We start from the raw sequence: 17,945 nt of genomic DNA on the forward strand, positions 1-17,945 counted from the left end.
CACCCCAACACACACACACACACACACACACACACACCTATCCCCATCACCTTGTCCTATTTTCTACTGTTATACGTCTAGAAAGGCAGGCAAAGCGGGTGGGTGGATGCTCTGAAGGCATTTCGCGGCATCGAGTCTCCCTCCTCAAAGCAGGGGTGTTTGGGGGCTCGTGTAGAACAGAAACACAAGCAACCCACGTGCTGAGCTACGGATGCCATCCGGCATCTGTGGGCTGTGTGCTTTACCCAGGGGACACTCCACCCCTGACATTCAAACGAGGGTACCAAGAACCCCTAGTGCATTCCCACAGGTGGCTAAGGCCAGCCTCCTTCTGTGCTCTTTGGGTCTTGGCTACATCAAAACTATAAGCATGGGGCTGGAGAGATGCCTGAGCAGTTAAAAAGTACTGGTTGCTCTCCCAGGGGATCTGGGTTAGGTTCCCAGCATCCACGTGGTGACTTGCTGTCATCATAACTCCAGTCAGGATGCCCTCTTCTGGCCTCTGTGGGCACCGCATGCTTATGGCACACAGATGCACATGCAGACAAACACACTCATATATGTAAGATAAAAATAAATAGATCTTGTAAGGGACGCCCTGGAAATATAAAGTGCAATTAGTCAGCTGATGTCCCAGCTTGACTCCATTTGCCTGGAAGCCTAGCAGCTAGCTAGGTGTAGTATGGGGGTAAGCATGGGACACATATCTGGGGTACCAGACTAGAAACCCAGGATCCTGACTGACAGGTCAATGCAGACAGGGTAAGAGAGTTCAGAATGTGGACAGCCATAGAAGGGAGACCAGCAGGTACCTGAGAGGATCAAGCTGCTGTTCATAAGAGGACCTGGAAGTGATTGAGTGCCTCTGACAAAGGGTCTATAGAAAAAGCATGGGCTTTTGTTAGCAGATGGCAGGAGAATGCAGCTTTGACTCAGGCCTGAGATGGGCAAGGCAGCACCGCAGGGATATAGAGGGGCTGTGTGGTTTATTTTCCCAGGGCTACATGTTTAAACTGCACGCTGGGGTGTTAGTTCTCAGTCCACGTTGTGGGGAGTCAGTGGAGGCTCCGGTTCTGGGTCCCCCAGTCTGGGATGGGGGCCAGGGGTTGGTATTTCTTCCAAGTGTTGCTAGTACGTGGTTCTGCCCTGCTTACTCACCGTGAGGACCCCGCTCTGCAAACACCAACACGGGAGGCCTTGACAGGGGCTCTAGCTCCCCAGATTCTGAACTAAGAGGCCTAAAAGTACCAGCAGGGTTCTTGATCCTTTCAAAGTCCCCAGGTGTTTCTCTGCATGGGGACCTTGGTAGTTTCCCTGAGCAACGCCTCCCAAGCTAGAGCTGTGACACAGCCTGCACAGCAGACAAACTAAACACCAGGCTTCTCTGTGCTCCGCTGGACATGGGATCCTGCCTTGGGACATCTGCTCCCTCAGCCTGTGAGATGTTAGAGGCCCCTGCAGCTTCATCTTCATTCTCAACTCACACTAAGCCTCCAGAAGGGGCCAGAGGTGTGTGTGTGCACACACCTGTCCGGAACTGTGCGTGTTTGGACATACACATCTAAATGAATAAATGTATGAAGGAACACGTCTTACCTCTGAGCACCCTAGCTGGCCCCTAGGTAAAGACCACACCCCTCCCCTTGCTCTCGGGGAAGGCGTCACATGCATTGTCTCACATACAGCCAAGACAACATCTCTAAACTTCTGAAGAGCCCTTGGCTTGCTCTGGTCCTACGACAGAGAAGGTATTGCTAGAAACTGGATTGGTCCACTTAAATGCTAGAATCTTACTGGGCCTAAGACAAAAGAGCGTCCTCTTGGATTTTCCTTTCCTTTCAGTTCTTTTTCTTTTCTGTTTACTTTTATTACCGTAAGTATGTGTTCACACCCATGTGAGTGTGGAACCCAGGAGGCCTGAGGCCAGAGGCCTAGAATCCCCTGAAAATCAAATTAGAGGCAGGTGTGAGCTGTCATGTGGGTGCTAGGAACCGAACTAGAGTCCCTTGAAAAAGCAGCAAAGCACTTTTTAGGACTTAGCCATCTCTCTAGTGCCTTCCTTGGGGTTTTCAAGCACTGTTTTGGCTGCGCAGGTTCAGGAAGCCCCACCCTCCACCTTTACCCACTTATGGTGCTCTCTCTTCTTACTGTGCAGTTCTATAGCCTGAATGGGTCCTAAAGGGCTTTTGTTTGGGTGGGCAGTTTGTGCCTCCCCACCAAGTAAGTACTTCAGACTGAAGATGGGGTAAACCTCAAAGGAAAAAAAAAGCTCTTGATTTGAGTGTTTTCATAGTTTCTAAGACATTTGAGAACCCTAAGCCCCAACCCTCTGATGTGCTGATTTCTTTTCTGCTCCCTGGGCTTCTACTGAAAGGCAGGCCTAGGAGCGTGCCATGGGGTGGGCTTGAGAACCTTGGGCTCTATGTCCCACTGGGAGCGTCCCAGCTGTTCCCATGCATTTTTTCCTCCCAAAGGATGCATTCAGACGTGCTCAGGAGGCAAACTTTGCACAACATTGGCCTGGATGAAGTCGGGTAAAAAAAAATGGCAAGGAAGTTGTATCAGCAGGTTTAGCAATTTTAGAGGAGTGGTAAAGATCCCTTCTCTGGCCAGCAAACAAATGCTGAGTCCACCTGTACTGGACGCATGGCTTCATGGTCAAAGCCACCATGTCCGGACACATTCTCCCAGCCTGGCTCCCTGGGCTGGCTGTGACAAGCTCCCAGCTGCAGACGAGCAGAATTCTGCACGGAGCCAGGCAATATGTTTTCTCCTAACTTAGCGCTGACTCTGCCGGAGATTTGGAAAGCCATCCCCTGTGCCGCCGGGTGACACAGGTAACCTCAGACCCTGTCAGCTCTGTCTAGTTGAATGATTGTCCACTTAAGCCACAAAATGAGTCTAACTCTCCTCAGGGAATCCCTCAGGCTGCCCCAGGCTTTGCTGGGGGTTGAGTCCTCCAGTCACCTCCATGATGTGTGGGATTCTCTGTCCTGGCATCTGCTTGTTGTATGCCTCCTGAGCAGATCAAAAGAGCACAGGAAGCAGTGGTGAGGGGGGTAACGGCTTCTCGTGGCGACCAGCATCCACTCAGCTTTAACCCTCTGAGAGATCCTGAGTCTCTGTTTTTCTAGGAAAATGTTCCTTTTCGGAGGCTCACATATCTACCTTCATGTATACGCTACCATCTCATTTTAGAACTCTGGACGCTCCGAGGCCATGCTACCCTGGCTGGAAGAATGGATCTAGAACAGGAATCTAGTTCAAAACTTGTGCTTAGTACAAAGATGTCCAAGACCAGGCTGTTCACCCACTGTGGGATGGGTGGTGGTAGGGGAAGGTAAGAACATTAGTGACCCTCTTGCAACATTTTAAAGGAATACAAAGTATAATCCCAGCACTCAGGAGGAAGAGGGAGGCGGATTTCTGAGTTCAAGACCAGCCTGGTCTACAAAGTGAGTTCCAGGACAGCCAGGGCTATACAGAGAAACCCTGTCTCGAAAAAACAAACAAAAAAACAAACAAACAAAAAAAACAACAAAAAAGAATTTAGCTAGAAAAGATATAACATTTGTTTAAAAAAATAAGCACTCAACATTTTGGTGAATTAATGAACATATAGGAAACATCTTAAAATTAAGCCAACTTTTCACCAGTGTGTAGTATGAAGTATATATTCAATTTTGGAGCCGCCTTTATAACCTCCTCCTAACATTAGACTTGGGCCAGGTTGTTCAATCACTTCTTAATACTCATTGTTCCATGGTCTTTATTTTTTTAACCTTTTTAATACAAGGTCTCTCTGTGTGGCCCATACTGGCCTTGAACTCATGACACCCCTCAGCTCCCAAGCACTAGTCTAACAAGTAAGTGTGCACGATACCCAGAATAATGGTAGATTTATAAACGATTTTTCTGTCTGTTTGTCTGTCTGCCTGTCTATCTGTCCTTTTCCTTCTTCTCCTTCTCCTCCTCCTCCTTCTTCTTTTGCTAAATTTCTAAAAGTGTTTCCACTTTTAAATCGAGTAACTGACTGCTCTCTGGTATAGCAACCTTTTTCAGATATTTATTTAGTCTTCTTACATGTCTTTACTTAGTTAATACCAGGAGAGATAAATACGGTGGTGCCTTTGCAGCGAAGCTTCAGTACATTAATATAAATTGTACACTAATTCCCCCAAAGCATATATACGTTGTAAACCTGAAGACTTCTCACACAGCTGCTTATTGCTAAACACTGCCTTGTCCAGAAGGGGACAATCTGTGTCTCTAATTGCTGTCACTGAAGCCGAGATTCATTATGTGACTTTCCCATTAAAATGTGAGCATTAATTTGTATAATGAAATATCACCCACTGCAGTGTTCATTAGCCATGCCCTACTGTATACGCCACATTGTTAGCTACCTAGAAACTGTAGTTAATTTCACTAATGGATATTTCCCTACTTAGTGTTTGCTAGAAAATTTATACTGTAACATTACCTCTTAAACTTTTAAGGAAATTTAAATTCAATCAATTATTTTCCACAAAAGTTTGGGATGTCATTAAAGGCAGGAAAAGCAGGCATGAGGGATGTCTGGGGAACAAAGTGAGCTTTTAGTTTGTCTTAGAGGTAGAAAACGGCATTTTAGCTCCAAACAAAAAGAAAAAAGGAGACATCTTCTTTTGGAGACACTGTTTCCCTTTCTCATCCTGGCTCAGATGGCTGTTCTGGGGTGAAGGGTGACAGCAGACACTCCCCTGCTGGGGGAGGAGATAGAAAGAGCACACCCATCTAATCCAGCTTGCTCTGGGATGTCATATGTGTGTGATGTGTTACATCAGCTGGAGCCAAAGGAAAATGGAAGCCACTGGCATCCAAGGCGGGTGGGACTCAGGATGCCACTGGGCGGGGGGGTGGGGGTGGTGGGTGGGTAAGGGAGAGGGAGGTGAGGCTTCCATCATGGCGTCCCATGAAAAGCAGCCCATGGTGTAGACACACAGTCAAAGACATGCCACAGTGATTCCCTACAGCAAGCACGATATTCGAGCAGTGAGCAGTATTAATGCTGAGCCGTGAGCTTTCGAGTGGGAAGACTTTGGAATGTGGTAGACAGTTTGAGAAAACAGTCTCGGTTAGCCTGGCAGCTACAGGTTGGAAGCCCTGAGCCCTGAGCCCTGAGCCTCAGTTTCCTTTCCTGCTATAGCGTAGCAGTAGGAAACCTGGTCCCCCACATGCTGGGGGACTCAGCGGCAAAGCAGTATACAGAACTTAGCCCTACATGGGAAGCTCAGAGAGTGTACTGGCTGGTGACTGTCCTGCTGCATGACAGCCCAGTAACCCAGCAAGATCACTCCCAGAGGGTTCTCCCGTTCCTACGGACCTAACACCCTTAGAGGGTCATAAGGGAGAGATCTCCCACTATTCTCTGAGGTTCTCTGTGAGAGGGGAACCTCATGTCTCATGACTAATGTTGTTGAGGCCAAGGGTGGGTTCTCCTTGTACCCCACCCAGCCACTTTCAGCCTCCATGTCAAAAAAGCATCTGGGGGTGGGGGTAGGGCAGCAGTGCCAGCAGGTGTGACCCAGCGACTGAGGCCTAGGCTGCCTGACTACATCCAAGGGCCCTGCATAGCCACCCTGGGCTTCCCAGTGCACCCCTGGGAAGAGGTCCTAACTCACCCAGGGATGAGAACCAGTGTGCCCAGCACATCACCCCCAGACTAATAAATCACCCACATAACTTGAGAGGGGAAAGGGACGAATGAGGTTTTTTTTTAAGTTAGTTGCTGAACTTTAGGGCCTCCAAGTCTTCACAAAGGAGGCTGCTGATTACAAGGCCCTGTAATGGCCATTGCTACACGTGCAGATGCATCGTGCGCGTGAATCCTACATGTTGGTCTGCGGCCCCCAAGGCATGGGATGACGCACCCATCACCCACTGGGGTGGGGGCAGCTCTAGTGGCAAACTCACACCTCAGGCTCTCAAGGACCCATCGGTTCCTGCCTTCCTCCAGCACATGAGTGGATCTATGAGGTCCTTCTAACACTCGCCTGACACCCACTTTCCCGGGTGGTGTTAGGGAAAGAGGCATAGAAGAAAAGGAATAGAGTCTGTGAGTACGTGGCCAACAGTAAGGTGATTAGTGAGCCTCAGGGCCACCCGCGTCTCCTGGTACATGTTAGGACTCAATGCCAGCAGATGCATCTGCAACCACTAATGGCAAATGTTCTCTTGATCAGGGGCTGAAATACCCACATATTTGGTTTAGAGTTATTCTGGATATGTCTGTGGTAGTTTCTGGATATTTAACCTGGACTCTGTAGATTTTGGGAGACTGCTCTCCCTGGTGTGCGTGGGCCTCCTCCAATCAAGTAGAAAAAGCTGGGAATTTGCCTCTGTTGGCTGTCTCTGAGCTAGGGAACCTGATTGTCTCAGGCATCTGGGCCAGACTTGGATGGGAGTGTACAGAGTTGGGTCTCCTGGGTCTCTGGATAGTTAACGGCAGATCTTGAGACATCCCAGATTCTATAATGATGACATGAGTCAATCTTCTATTGATCTCTCTCTCTCTCTCTCTCTCTCTCTCTCTCTCTCTCTCTCTCTCTCTCTCACACACACACACACACACACACACACACACACACTCACACGAGCGATCGAGAGAGAGAGAGAGAGAGAGAGAGAGAGAGAGAGAGAGAGAGAGAGCGCACGAGCACCCATTAATGATGGAGACATGTTTGGACAGGTGTGCCATCAGGCAACTTCATCCCCGTGAGAACGCCCATGACACAGTGAGCGTACACAGACCCAAATGGTAAGTCTGTCCCTTGACAGGTTGTCTTCGGGGGCAAGAGACATGGGAAACACGAGATGTATGGAAATGCTGTCTGTAATGGCTGGGGCTCAGTGGTATGCATTTGATTAGTATGCATGAGGCCCCAAGTTCAATCCCCACTGCTGAGGGGAAAGAAAGGCAAAGCGCAGTCCTTTACAGCCTGACCATGACTTCTTGTGCTCCTGAAGGGTGCGGTGAGTCCATTTACACTTCCGGTGCCACAGAAATAAAATATCTGCTCAGTGTTGCGACGACACCAGGTCACGGGAATCTTCAACTGCATTATAATCTTCTTTCCTTAGACAGAGTCCCACTGTGTAAGCCAGGCTAGCCTTGAAGCTGGCTCACCTCAAACTCACGACACTGCCTCAGCCTCTCTACTATAATCCTCTGTCACCACCCAGTTTGCCACTGACAGAAGGCCAGTGTGCAATACACAACTGTACACGTGGGTTCTGTTGCTCTGAAGAACGCTGACTGATTCACGCTCCCTACAGCCTGTGCGCTCTGGCTCTATATTCGAGTCCATAGCACTTGAGCAACAGAAGGGAAATCGTCCATGCATGGGTGGTCAGGCCATCAAGTCTTAACCAGCCCAGGGTAGTACACCCCAGAGCAGAACTACCCTCACTTCCCCCTCCCCTAATTTGGGTGGCAGGGATGCTGCCTTTCCAGGAGCCAGACTCGGGGTGGAGGAGAGTCTCTGGAGGCTGAGTGATGCTAGGGACTCCAAAGGTCCTGAAGGGACCCCCAGAACCCCCCAACTCACGCCAATCTGTCTGAAGCAGGGTGGGGGTGGGCTGCAGAGATGTCCTAGCTACCTGCAGGCTCGCCTCGCACCCAGATGTTCAGAGCCGTCTGAATGCTGCTTCTACTCAGCGCCTCTCTAATAAACAGGTGTTGGGAGAAGAAGAGCAGTAATTAAGTTAATGCAGTGGAGAAAAGAAAGGAAAATGGTTTTTATCAGTCGATGTCACACGATCAAGACTTCTAATAAAGATGGAGTGGGATAGAAAAATACAGAGAATGGTCCCTCGTAGAGCCGAACCAATTAATCCGTATTCATTACACATTGGATTTTTTAAATGCCCTCATATGTGTCCCTTACCGGAGGACTTTAAGAAGGACTTGGCAGTGCATGCTCCTCTTTCATGGCCTGCTGTCCTTTGGTCATGCTGTTTAGAAGCACGAACTCCCAAGGGCAAAGTGGAAGGCAATTCACCCCAGCTCAACCGCATGAGCCCCACATGAAATCCTGTATTAACAAATAACTTGGTTTTGATTTTTTTTTAATTACGTGTGTCATCTACGCTTTCACATTGCAGTGATGGGTGTTTACCTCGGTGATTTCTAACATGTAACACTTTCTGTTCTATTCAGACACACAAGTATAACCGCTTTTCAACTTCTTTGTTCTTAGATAAAAAGGAAATTGATCTTTATCTGGTTTCCATTCTGCTTTTTTAAACCCTGAAAATGCTGCTTCCGGGAGTGGGTGGTAGAGATGTGATGTTTCCATGGCTTCTTTCATTTTCTCCCTATGGAGGAAGTTTCTGGAATGCTTCTGCTGCTGCTGCTGCTGCTGCTGCTGCTGCTGCTGCTGCTGCTGCTGCTGGCCCTATCTTACCTCTATCTGAGTCAGAAACTTTAGAAGTCTGTGATACAAAAACCAGGGCACAGAAACAAATGTGCCCCAAGATTTAGTCAGCAGCATCCACTCACTTCCATGCAGGTCCTTAGACCTGCAGAAGTCTGAGTCTTACTCCTCACATATTATTACTCCTCACATGGTAATATTGGGTTGGGTAGACCCCTGGAGGCCACGCTCATCTCCACGTTGACGGGCACCAGGAGCCCTTGCTTTCTGAGTCACCCTTGAACCAAGATGCATCCTTTACCCACAGGGAGCCACCTCTTCCCGGCAACCCACCCCGGGCTGTATGTTCAAGTCAACTAAAATCAATCACAAGATACCCTGGTCTGATGTCCGCACCACAATATACACAGCCCTGCAGTGGCACCCACAGAGAGCTTTCATGTCCTGAAAACCCCTGTGTCCCATAACTACTACCACAACTTAAGGGGTATCCTCCTACCTGAGGAGGACGGGCATGTTGCTATAACCCGAAGAAGCAAGGTGTCAGAGATGACTCCCCACGAGCTTGGCTATTATCCCTACTACTTCATGTAGTCCTGAGAGCCAGGCTCTGTTGCCCTCCCTGAGACACTGCTGGACAGACAGACAGACACTTCTGTTCTCGTGGAACTCATACTATAGTCAAGGAGAGAGACGATTACAAAGTGCAAATGTGTGAGTAAGCCAGATGAGCTGCGGAGAAGAGTGAACCAGGGAAAGGAAGGGAAGCAGGGCAAGAAGCAAGAGCTACTGAGGGCAGAGCTCAGAGCCCCTCTGAGGGAAGGCTGAAGTGCTGGCAGCCATGCTGTGGTGTCTGATGAATTCTCATGTCTCCTAGGTAAGGGATGGCATTCCTTACTAACTTGACCCTTCCAGGCCACCTTATACAGAACAGGGGTAACACGAGAAGTGTTGCTTCCCTATTCCAGCATGCGCTCTGTCACTCAGTCTCACATGTAACTTCAGGGTGTCCCTGTAGCTGCCGAGATGGCTGAGCCAGGAAAGGCACTTGATGCCAAGTGTGAGGATCCAAGTTCAATTCCTGGGAACCACATGGCAGGAGAAAGCTAACTGCAGGAAGTTGTTCTCTGACTTCCTTGAACACGCATTCTGTGGTGTGCACATGAACACACACACACAGACACACAGAGAGGGGGGGGTAAGAAAAAGAATTTTAGCATGTCCTCCCCCGCATGAGTAAGGTTCTCTTGCAGGACCTGGGCTACAGAGCTAATGAGAAGGATGAGGCTAATGGCCACCCTCACAAGTCTGAGGTTCTGCTTAGTGGGAAATGGTACCAGTGTAAGCAGTAAGGCTCTTTCACAACGTGCTATGTTCATGACCAAAGTCAATGGTGTGTGTGCGGCGGGGGGGGGGGGGTTGTATCTTCGATAAGCAAAGTGAGAGGTATTCTCATTTGAGCTACATTCCTGGGACCACTGGGGAGACCATCTGAGGTGGAGACGCTGGCTGTGTGAAGTCCTCCAGCAGGGGCAGGTGTGCTGCACTTCAGGGGTAAGGTAAAGATGACAAAGGACATGAGATGCTGAGGATGGGGAATGGTGGAGGATGGGGTCGGGGTAAAGCAGGTCAGATTGTAGCAAAAGCCTTTTGGAAGAGCAATCTCAAAACACCCCTCCGTTATGGTTTGGATGTGAATGTCCCCTACAGTCCCTTTGGCGTTGTTCTGGAAGGCAGAACCTTTGGGACACAGGACTGGCTGGTGTGCAAGTGAACCTGCTTCTGGCTGGAGCTCTCTGCTTCCTGCCTGCTGAGGTGGGGACAGGCTCCTCCTGCCATCAGAGGCTGTCGACTGTTGTGACATCCCTTCCTTTGAACCAGGAGCCAAATCAGGTCTCTCCTCTTATACTCATTCAGTCTTGGCACTCAAAAAAGTGACTAGCATGTGACCTTCAGTGACTCCCAAGAAACACACGCTCCCAGTCTGGTGGGGCTGCGGCTGCGTTCGCTACACCTCGGCTACTGGTGACAAAGTGGCCACCTACGCCAGGGTTCCCTGTGGAGTCAGAGTTTGGGCACCAGGTAAGAAACCGGTTGAGGGGGGCAAGCTCCTCATCCTTAGATACACACAAGACTTGTATACAGTCGCTGTTTCTGCCCATCCAGGAGCAGAGTTATTGATTCTGCGGGAAATAGAACACAATTATTTTTGAAAATAGATGGCATATTTGTCTATCTTCTGCAGCAGCTCATACTCCAATAGATAAAGTGTCAGGAGAAAAATCAAAGAAAATGGAGGTGTCCATGACTCAGATAGATTTTCTTTTTATATTGGCAATACACAAACAACTAGCAGAAAGGCTAAAATGAACAGTTAAAAAAAAGAAAAGAAAAGAAAAGAAAATCTGGGGAACAAGGCAGAGTTCTAAAAGGATGTCCTCACTGCATGAAACTAGTGAGCTAAGGCAGGAGAGGTGGCCAGGGTGGCCCAGTGGCCAAGTCTCTCTGTTTGGCTGAGAACGAATGTCTCTAGGTTTCTCTCGAGGCAACACTGTGGTGGACTACCTAACCTCCATGCAATGGAGGAGGGCGACTCTCCCTGTCCAGCCCCAAGAATGAGCCTGGAATCTGTGCTGGGCCAGAGGCCAGTGTGCCGGGTCATCTCAGGGGAATCTTCTTATAATGATTGGTCTGTTTATATTTTGCCAGTGAGCTAAAAGCAATGGAGCCATCTGACCTTGAACTAAATGCACAAGCCAGAACAACCCCCCCCCCCAACTGCTACACTCTCGTTATTTGTCACAGCAATGAAACACGTGAGTGACACACAGTGTTGGGGACTCACACAGCTGTGGACTTGGGCCAGAGACACAGCTGAACTCTGGGGCTTCCTCAGCTCTGAGCGGTACCCTCTAGACACCGGGACACACCTCGATCTCTCTCACCTGTGTGTATCCTCAGGTGGACCTTAAGGTGATGGGAAGTCCGGAAAGTCTTCCCACAGTACGGGCAGTCCTTCATGGCTGAGCCCAGGTTCCTGTCTCGAAGCAGCGCCTGCTGCTGGACGCCGCTGGCTCTCCCGGCCTCCTCGCCGATGTCTGCAGTGGATGAGAAGTGTTCTCACATCACTTCAGCACATGTCAGAAGTTGTTCACACCAAAACTGCTAACACCACACAAAGTTAAACATGTCAATACTACACCTGTCTATTTCATTCTTTGAATCTGACAGAATGCTGACAATTCATGTATTTTCTTGTTATTCTCTTAAATTATTTCATCTTTCCTATCATCATTTTAAGCAGCATATGGTACCTTTATATTGAACTGAATTAAACAAGAGAAGAAACAGCTGTGTCAGCAGCTGGTTTGATTTCTTCTTTTTGCTTAGTTCCTATTAAATATTTTTTTTTTTCTAAAAGTTTAAAAATGTGGGCACTGGTGGAATTCGATTAATTTGTAATATAGGCTGGCTGGAAAGTTCACTCTGGGATCAAAATCACATTTGCAGCCTAGCCAGTAACAAGGGGGTGGGGGGAGTGTCTCGGCTGACTCCCTGAGACAAGCAGACACGCGGCTATTTCGGGACAGGAAGGGAAATTATCCCAAAGCGATTGCCGCTTCCTTGGAGAGTTGTATCCATCCCCGACTGGAGGAGCCGCATGAAAGGGAAAAGAGAAAGGATAGAAATGCAGTTCCACAATTAGCCCATGATAAACACACAGTGACACATTCCAAGTCATGTGCAGAAGCTCAGCTTCCAAACTCCCATAAACTCAGAGCACTGCATTTAAATCTCCGTGTCGTGACTTGAGAAGTCCCTCAGTAAAGTATCAATACAAATTTTCCAGCCTGCTGTTATTTGTTATGTAGCCCAAACCATTAGAAAGTGGAATAAAATTTACATACGGCTGCCTTTTGCACAGAAATGATAGGACATAATAGTAAATAAAACTGAAACTATCTAGTGTTTGGGGGTGTGCTATTGCAATATCCAGGGCCTGGCATCATGGTGCCAAACAGGTGACATCTACAGAGTAGAGCAGACCTTGAGCATCTGTGCCTTTGAGGAGGGGAGGCAAGAGAACCCTCTCTGGATTCACTTCTCCCCATGTCTCTGGCCTCCCCTCAGGCCTCCCCACAGAGCAGACACTGAAGCCTAGCCCCCAGGCCCAAGTTCCTGGGGCTGGAAGGGTCCCTGCCCCAGCTTCCAGCCTCCCTTCTAGACCTCATGGTAAATCCCACCATGAGAACAAGGGAACCTTCTGAGATAATGAGCAGATCTGTGAGTTCTGCTGAGCCGAGAATAAATAAGATTTGTACCTTCCAAGCAATGGAAAATGCAAATTGCTTTTATTCTGCAACATCCGTTGCTGGTGCTCTCTGCTAACGGCCGAAAGGGACAGACTTATAGACCATGAACGAGATGAAGGCAAACACACTTAATTCTTATTTGGATGTTGGCTCCCAGCGACTGTGAAAGCGCCCTGGCTTGGAACATCCTTTCTGCCTTTGGACCATATGTGAGCAGATCACCACCCCAGAAAAGTACATTGAAGGCCTCCTTCTAATCCGATTCTCCCCAACTCCCCCGTCACTGTTGGAAGACCCATTTGGAGTGTACAATTACTCAGAGGGTGTTTTGTTTTGTTTTCTTTTGTTTTTTCTCATGATTTCTACAAACTGGAGGAGTAGGTTTACCCGTATCCAGAACTCTAACCCAAAGCCTGTCAGCTCACTGAGCTCCAGATTTATAGGCATTCCAACAAACATGAGAAGCGCCCAAAGATGACTTATGCGTGAGGATGAAAAGCTCAGATAGTGTGGCAAAGCTGGGTCACACAGGCCCCACACGGTGTCTCCCCGGGGATCCCTCCTGAACTGCAGGCTGGGTCTACCCAGAGGTTTCCTTTGGCTATGGTAGGGAAAGATCCTGGGGCCTTGTGTATGGTAGGTTCCTGTTTCCTGTGTTTGTTTGTTTGTTTGTTGGTTTGATTTAAGGTTTCTCTCTTTTAGTTACATGTATGTATGTGCCTACATGGTGGCCTCTGAATGTGTGGGTAAAGGCGCCTGTGAAGATCAGAAGAGAGTGAGTGAGACCCTGGGGCTGGAGCGGCAGGCGGCTGTGGGCTGCCTGACATGAGCGCTGGGAACCAGGCTCAGGCCCTCTGCAAGAGCAGTGTGCGCTTTAGACTGCTGAGCCATGTCTCCAACACTGTTTTGTGTTTGCTTCTCCCCCTCCCCCTCCCCCTCCCCCTCTTTCTCCTTCTTCCTCTCTGACTTTGAACTTAGAACCCTCCTGCCTCAGCCTTGTGAGTATTGGGCTGACAGGCCCGAGGCACTGCCCACACGCAGTCCAGCCGAGTTTGAAGGGCACAGATCTCCTCTCCTTGTCCCTCATCCCTGCGCCCCTCCCCCTCCCATAACCTTTGCCCATCTTAAATCATGCAGACTTTGCCAAGTACCACCTGGAGACAAATCAAAATACCGGATTCAAGTCTGGAGGCCAACGGCCGCCTTTTAAAACTATAAGCAGGACATGAGTGTCGGGCTGGAGTCTGGGAGGTGTAGGCCTCTAAAGGCAGATTCCTGAAAGGCCTCCTGTCCCACGAGCCACCCCCTCAACCTCTCCTAGCAAAGTCCAAGTGTGAAGGACATGGCAGTTGTGGAATAAAAGCTGTGCACATGCTGAGGAAGGGCCTATTTCTAATGGAGCCTTTGGTTAGGACTTACTCCGAATATTCTAGATAAATATGGAAAGAGACAACATGCCACCCTGGAAGGCTTTACAGAAGTTTCGATGACCTATGCCTCGCTATATGTCACTCTAAGTGATGGCCCGTATCTGTTTCTCTTTTATCTTTCTATCGTGGATATGTGTGGTCCAATAAAAGGAATAAATTTGTAAGATAAACAGCTTTCTTTGCAGATTTAAGAGTTTAATTTTCACTTTACACAGAAACAGCTTTCTCCGGGAGGGCCAGTGGGCCTATGGCGTTTACTCTTAGACTAATCCTTCTAGAAAAACAAACTCTGAGCCACAATGAAGAGGAATGGTGGGTGGTCCCAGGAAGTGTCCGCAGAGAAGGGAAGCCAAGCGCAAGGAAGTCTGGGAAAGCTCTGCAGTCTGTGCCCAATGCACACACACAGGGCCTTGGCGACGACGAAGCCCGTCTAAACCAGCACGCAGCTGGGTGCTAGTGAGCATGTGCACACTAAGGAGAACCCAACCCCAGGAGGCAAGAGGTTTGGAAGACACATGGCCCCTGATGCTCGCACTGCTCAGAATACAGAAGTGGTCAAAGTGTCCCTCTGCACCAGTTCTGCTATATCCCACCATAAGTGTGGCTGCAGAGCCCTGAAACCCATCACTCCTGAAGCCTGATAACATGGCCTCTGTGGTTACTTGTCAAATGGTTAGTGAGTTGTCACATGGTTCAAATTTTTAGATTTAACAATATTATTTATGTGTTTATTATGTAGTGTGTGTGTACTCAGAAGTGCACGTGAGTGCTGAAGCAGTAGTGAACAACATGCATGAGTTTATGAGAATCTCTCCTTTCTACCTTGTGGACCCTGGGTATCAAAATCAGGCTGTCCAAATGTTAGATGGAGTTCAGAGTGGGGGAGGGATTGAGGATCCCGAAGAGGAACTCCACAGGAAGGTCAACAGAGTCAACTAACTCAGACCCTTGGGGGCTCTTAGAGACTGAGCCACCAACCAAAGAGCACACATGGGCTGGACTGGACCTGACACCCCACCCCCACCCCACCCCCCCCCCCCCCCCACCCCACCCCCACCCCCACATGTTGCCAGTTGTGTCTCCCAACAGCTAGACCTGGGTTGTCCCTAAAGCTGTCACCTGTCTGTGGAGTATGTTCCCCTAAATGGGCTGCCTTGTCTGGCCAAGTGGAGGAGGATGCACTTAGCAGTGCAGAGACTTGATGTGCCAGGGTAGGGGGATAGCCAGGGGGAGCTCCACCCTCTTAGAGGAGAAGGAGGGGAGATGGGAAGAGGGATTGTGGGAGGTGGGGGACAAGGAGGGAGACAGCAATTGGGATGTAAAGTGAATTGAAAGAACATCAGGTTATCGGGTGCCTTGACTCACGAAGCCACCTCAGTGGCCCTCACCCTTGATTTCCCTCTCAACCGCAGCATTTCTTTTCTCTCCTATAAAACACTTCCTCCAAGTGGACAAGAGGACGGCCCTGAATTTACCACCAGGCCCTCTGTAATCCTCTGGCAAGGAGGGACAGCCCTGCCTGCCCTCTCTCATAACAGAAGAAACCGGCCCGTGAACGCTGTATTGCTTCTCGACGGTCCTGAATAACGGGCCATCTTTCACAAAGCAGTGCCGTACACAGGTGCTGCAGATAACATTCCTGTGAAGCATGCGCCGTGCTTGCCACCACCTCGGGACTTCAGAGACAGGGATGCATTACCCTTGCTAGCTTTCCCTCATGGCTATAAGCTGCAGCTACTGGTTAACATGAGGAGAGAGAACCACCCCATCTCAAGTTGTGTTTCAGTAGCGTTATCTGGGAGTAAGGGTCACTGAGTGACCTTCCTACTTTCATCTTCTTGAGGTCAGACACCGTGTGTCCTGTTTTCCACTCGCATCGGTCATTCTAAGCCTCTGTGGGTTGGGTGAGGTCAGTCACCAAGGGTAGACAGCAAGCTGCAGAAAGATGCCCCTGCACCTGGGTACTACATCATGAGAGTAGTAACTACCCTCATTACCAGAGCCGTAACAGCTGTACTGGAAATCCAAGGCAGACAGATATATACTCAGGAAGCCTAGTTCTTCGAATCTAAAGTATAGACACGTAAGATACAAGAAGGGTTGTCTGAGACCAACCCTGAGGTTGGCTATCCGGTTATACAACAGACATGATTTTTTCATTCATGAGCACCTTTTGCATGATACTCTAAACCTCACCCATAAATATTTGGAATTTAAATTTTTGGCTTATAAAATGATTTTGCATATTAAAGGTAGATTTTTCCCATAGGCTGTCCTAAAACACTAGGCTTCCTTGGTATATTAAAAGTGGTTCATTTGTTCAGACAGCTCCTAGAAGATAGCAAATGAGTGTGAGGTCTTATCATTCTGTATGTGCAATGTCTGGCTGTCCCTAGGCAAGTCCCTCATCCCTCTCTGGACTTGGTTTCTTCCTCTGGGGATAGAGGGAGTGAAAAGGGCTAGACCACCTGGGTCTTCCAGCCCTGAATTCCCATGGTGCTGTGACACAAGAGGAGTCCCAAGCCTATCCCAGGCTGTCTCTGCCCACTGCCTCAAGTCACCTGCCCTGGATTCAACAACCTAGAACCAAGTAACATACTAGGGGTACAGCTAAAATATGTAGGGGAGGAAACTGCAGAAAGGACAACAGGTATTTCCTCCCAGTGAACTGTACTTCGTGGACCACATTTCCCAACTTTCCTTGTGCTAGGTTAACACCAGGTGACTGGTTTCAGCCAATGAACGAAGGGGGAATCGCAGAGGGAGACTGTGCCAAACACCCTAACCTCTCCTCTTTCACCTCAGCATCTTGCTATGCAAGAGTTGAAATGGTAGACTCACAACGCAGGACAGAGATTTAGAGGGCTGCTACTGTGAGAGATGGTCAAGAACTGATGATGGCTACGTCTTGGAAGAAGAGGCAGAAAGAGTGGAAGACTAAAAGGACTGGAAAGTCCGTTGTAAAATTGTGTCTTCTAGATATGGTGGGGAAGTCACACCTATGAGATCTCAACAGTGTAAATGCCTCAGAAAGAGCTAAATAATGATTCCATTTGCTGGCATGCCAACATGGATTCAGGAAATCTCATGAGTTTCCACCCGGGGATGAGAAGACACAGGCAATCACGGACTTCGGAGAGAGGGAGAATTAGTCTTTCCCAGGGATGATCCCCTGAACGGTTATCCAATACCAAATAGTGAACCCTAAAAACATTCACATCCAAGCGACATTAAGCAGGCTCAGCAGGTTGCATTTACACACACACACACACACACACACACCAAAAAATAATTAAAGAAAGACCATGAATTTGAAAGGGAGAAGGGGTGGGTGGGGCCGTGGGAAGTAGTTGAAGGGAAGGGAGGTATAATTATATTTTAATTAAATATTAAAAACTCAAAAGAGAATTGGCCAAAGTCTTCTGGGTTTATATCAACTTTTGAAATAGTTCTATTAACCAAAGGAGGGGGCGGGGGGTCTTGTTGAATTGTGCATGCATCATCAGTGAAAACCAGGCAGCCTGACTCTTTATACCCTTCAGAATACATCTTAGAAAGTGCTTAGAAATCTCTAGCAATGACGGTGTAGGTGACAACAAGCACAGTGTAGTGGCTATTCCTGGTTGTCAACTTGACTATATTTGAAATGAACTACAATCCAGAATTGGAAGGCTCACCAGTGAACCTAATTTGGAGACTGGGAGATAGAAGTTTCTGATCTGGATCTTGGTATGGAGATCTTGAGACACAGTGGTGATTGAATCCAGAAGATTAAGACAGGGAGA

At 48.6% G+C, this 17,945-nt stretch overlaps 1 protein-coding gene across 5 annotated transcripts in view; it reads right to left on the reverse strand.

Annotated features, from left to right (window-relative positions):
* The window catches only part of Znf536 (zinc finger protein 536), a 461,189-nt gene that overhangs the window by 163,575 nt on the left and 279,669 nt on the right, over positions 1 to 17,945 (reverse strand). For all 5 annotated transcript variants that reach the window (XM_029541285.1, XM_021206197.2, XM_029541295.1 and 2 more), the window contains one exon: positions 11,363 to 11,515. In XM_029541285.1, the coding sequence (XP_029397145.1) occupies positions 11,363 to 11,515 (153 nt within the window). The remainder of the gene's footprint in view (positions 1 to 11,362; positions 11,516 to 17,945) is intronic.

The sequence above is a fragment of the Mus pahari genome, chromosome 1 (genome assembly GCF_900095145.1).
Source record: "Mus pahari chromosome 1, PAHARI_EIJ_v1.1, whole genome shotgun sequence".
In the NCBI taxonomy this organism is placed as follows: Eukaryota; Metazoa; Chordata; class Mammalia; order Rodentia; family Muridae; genus Mus; species Mus pahari.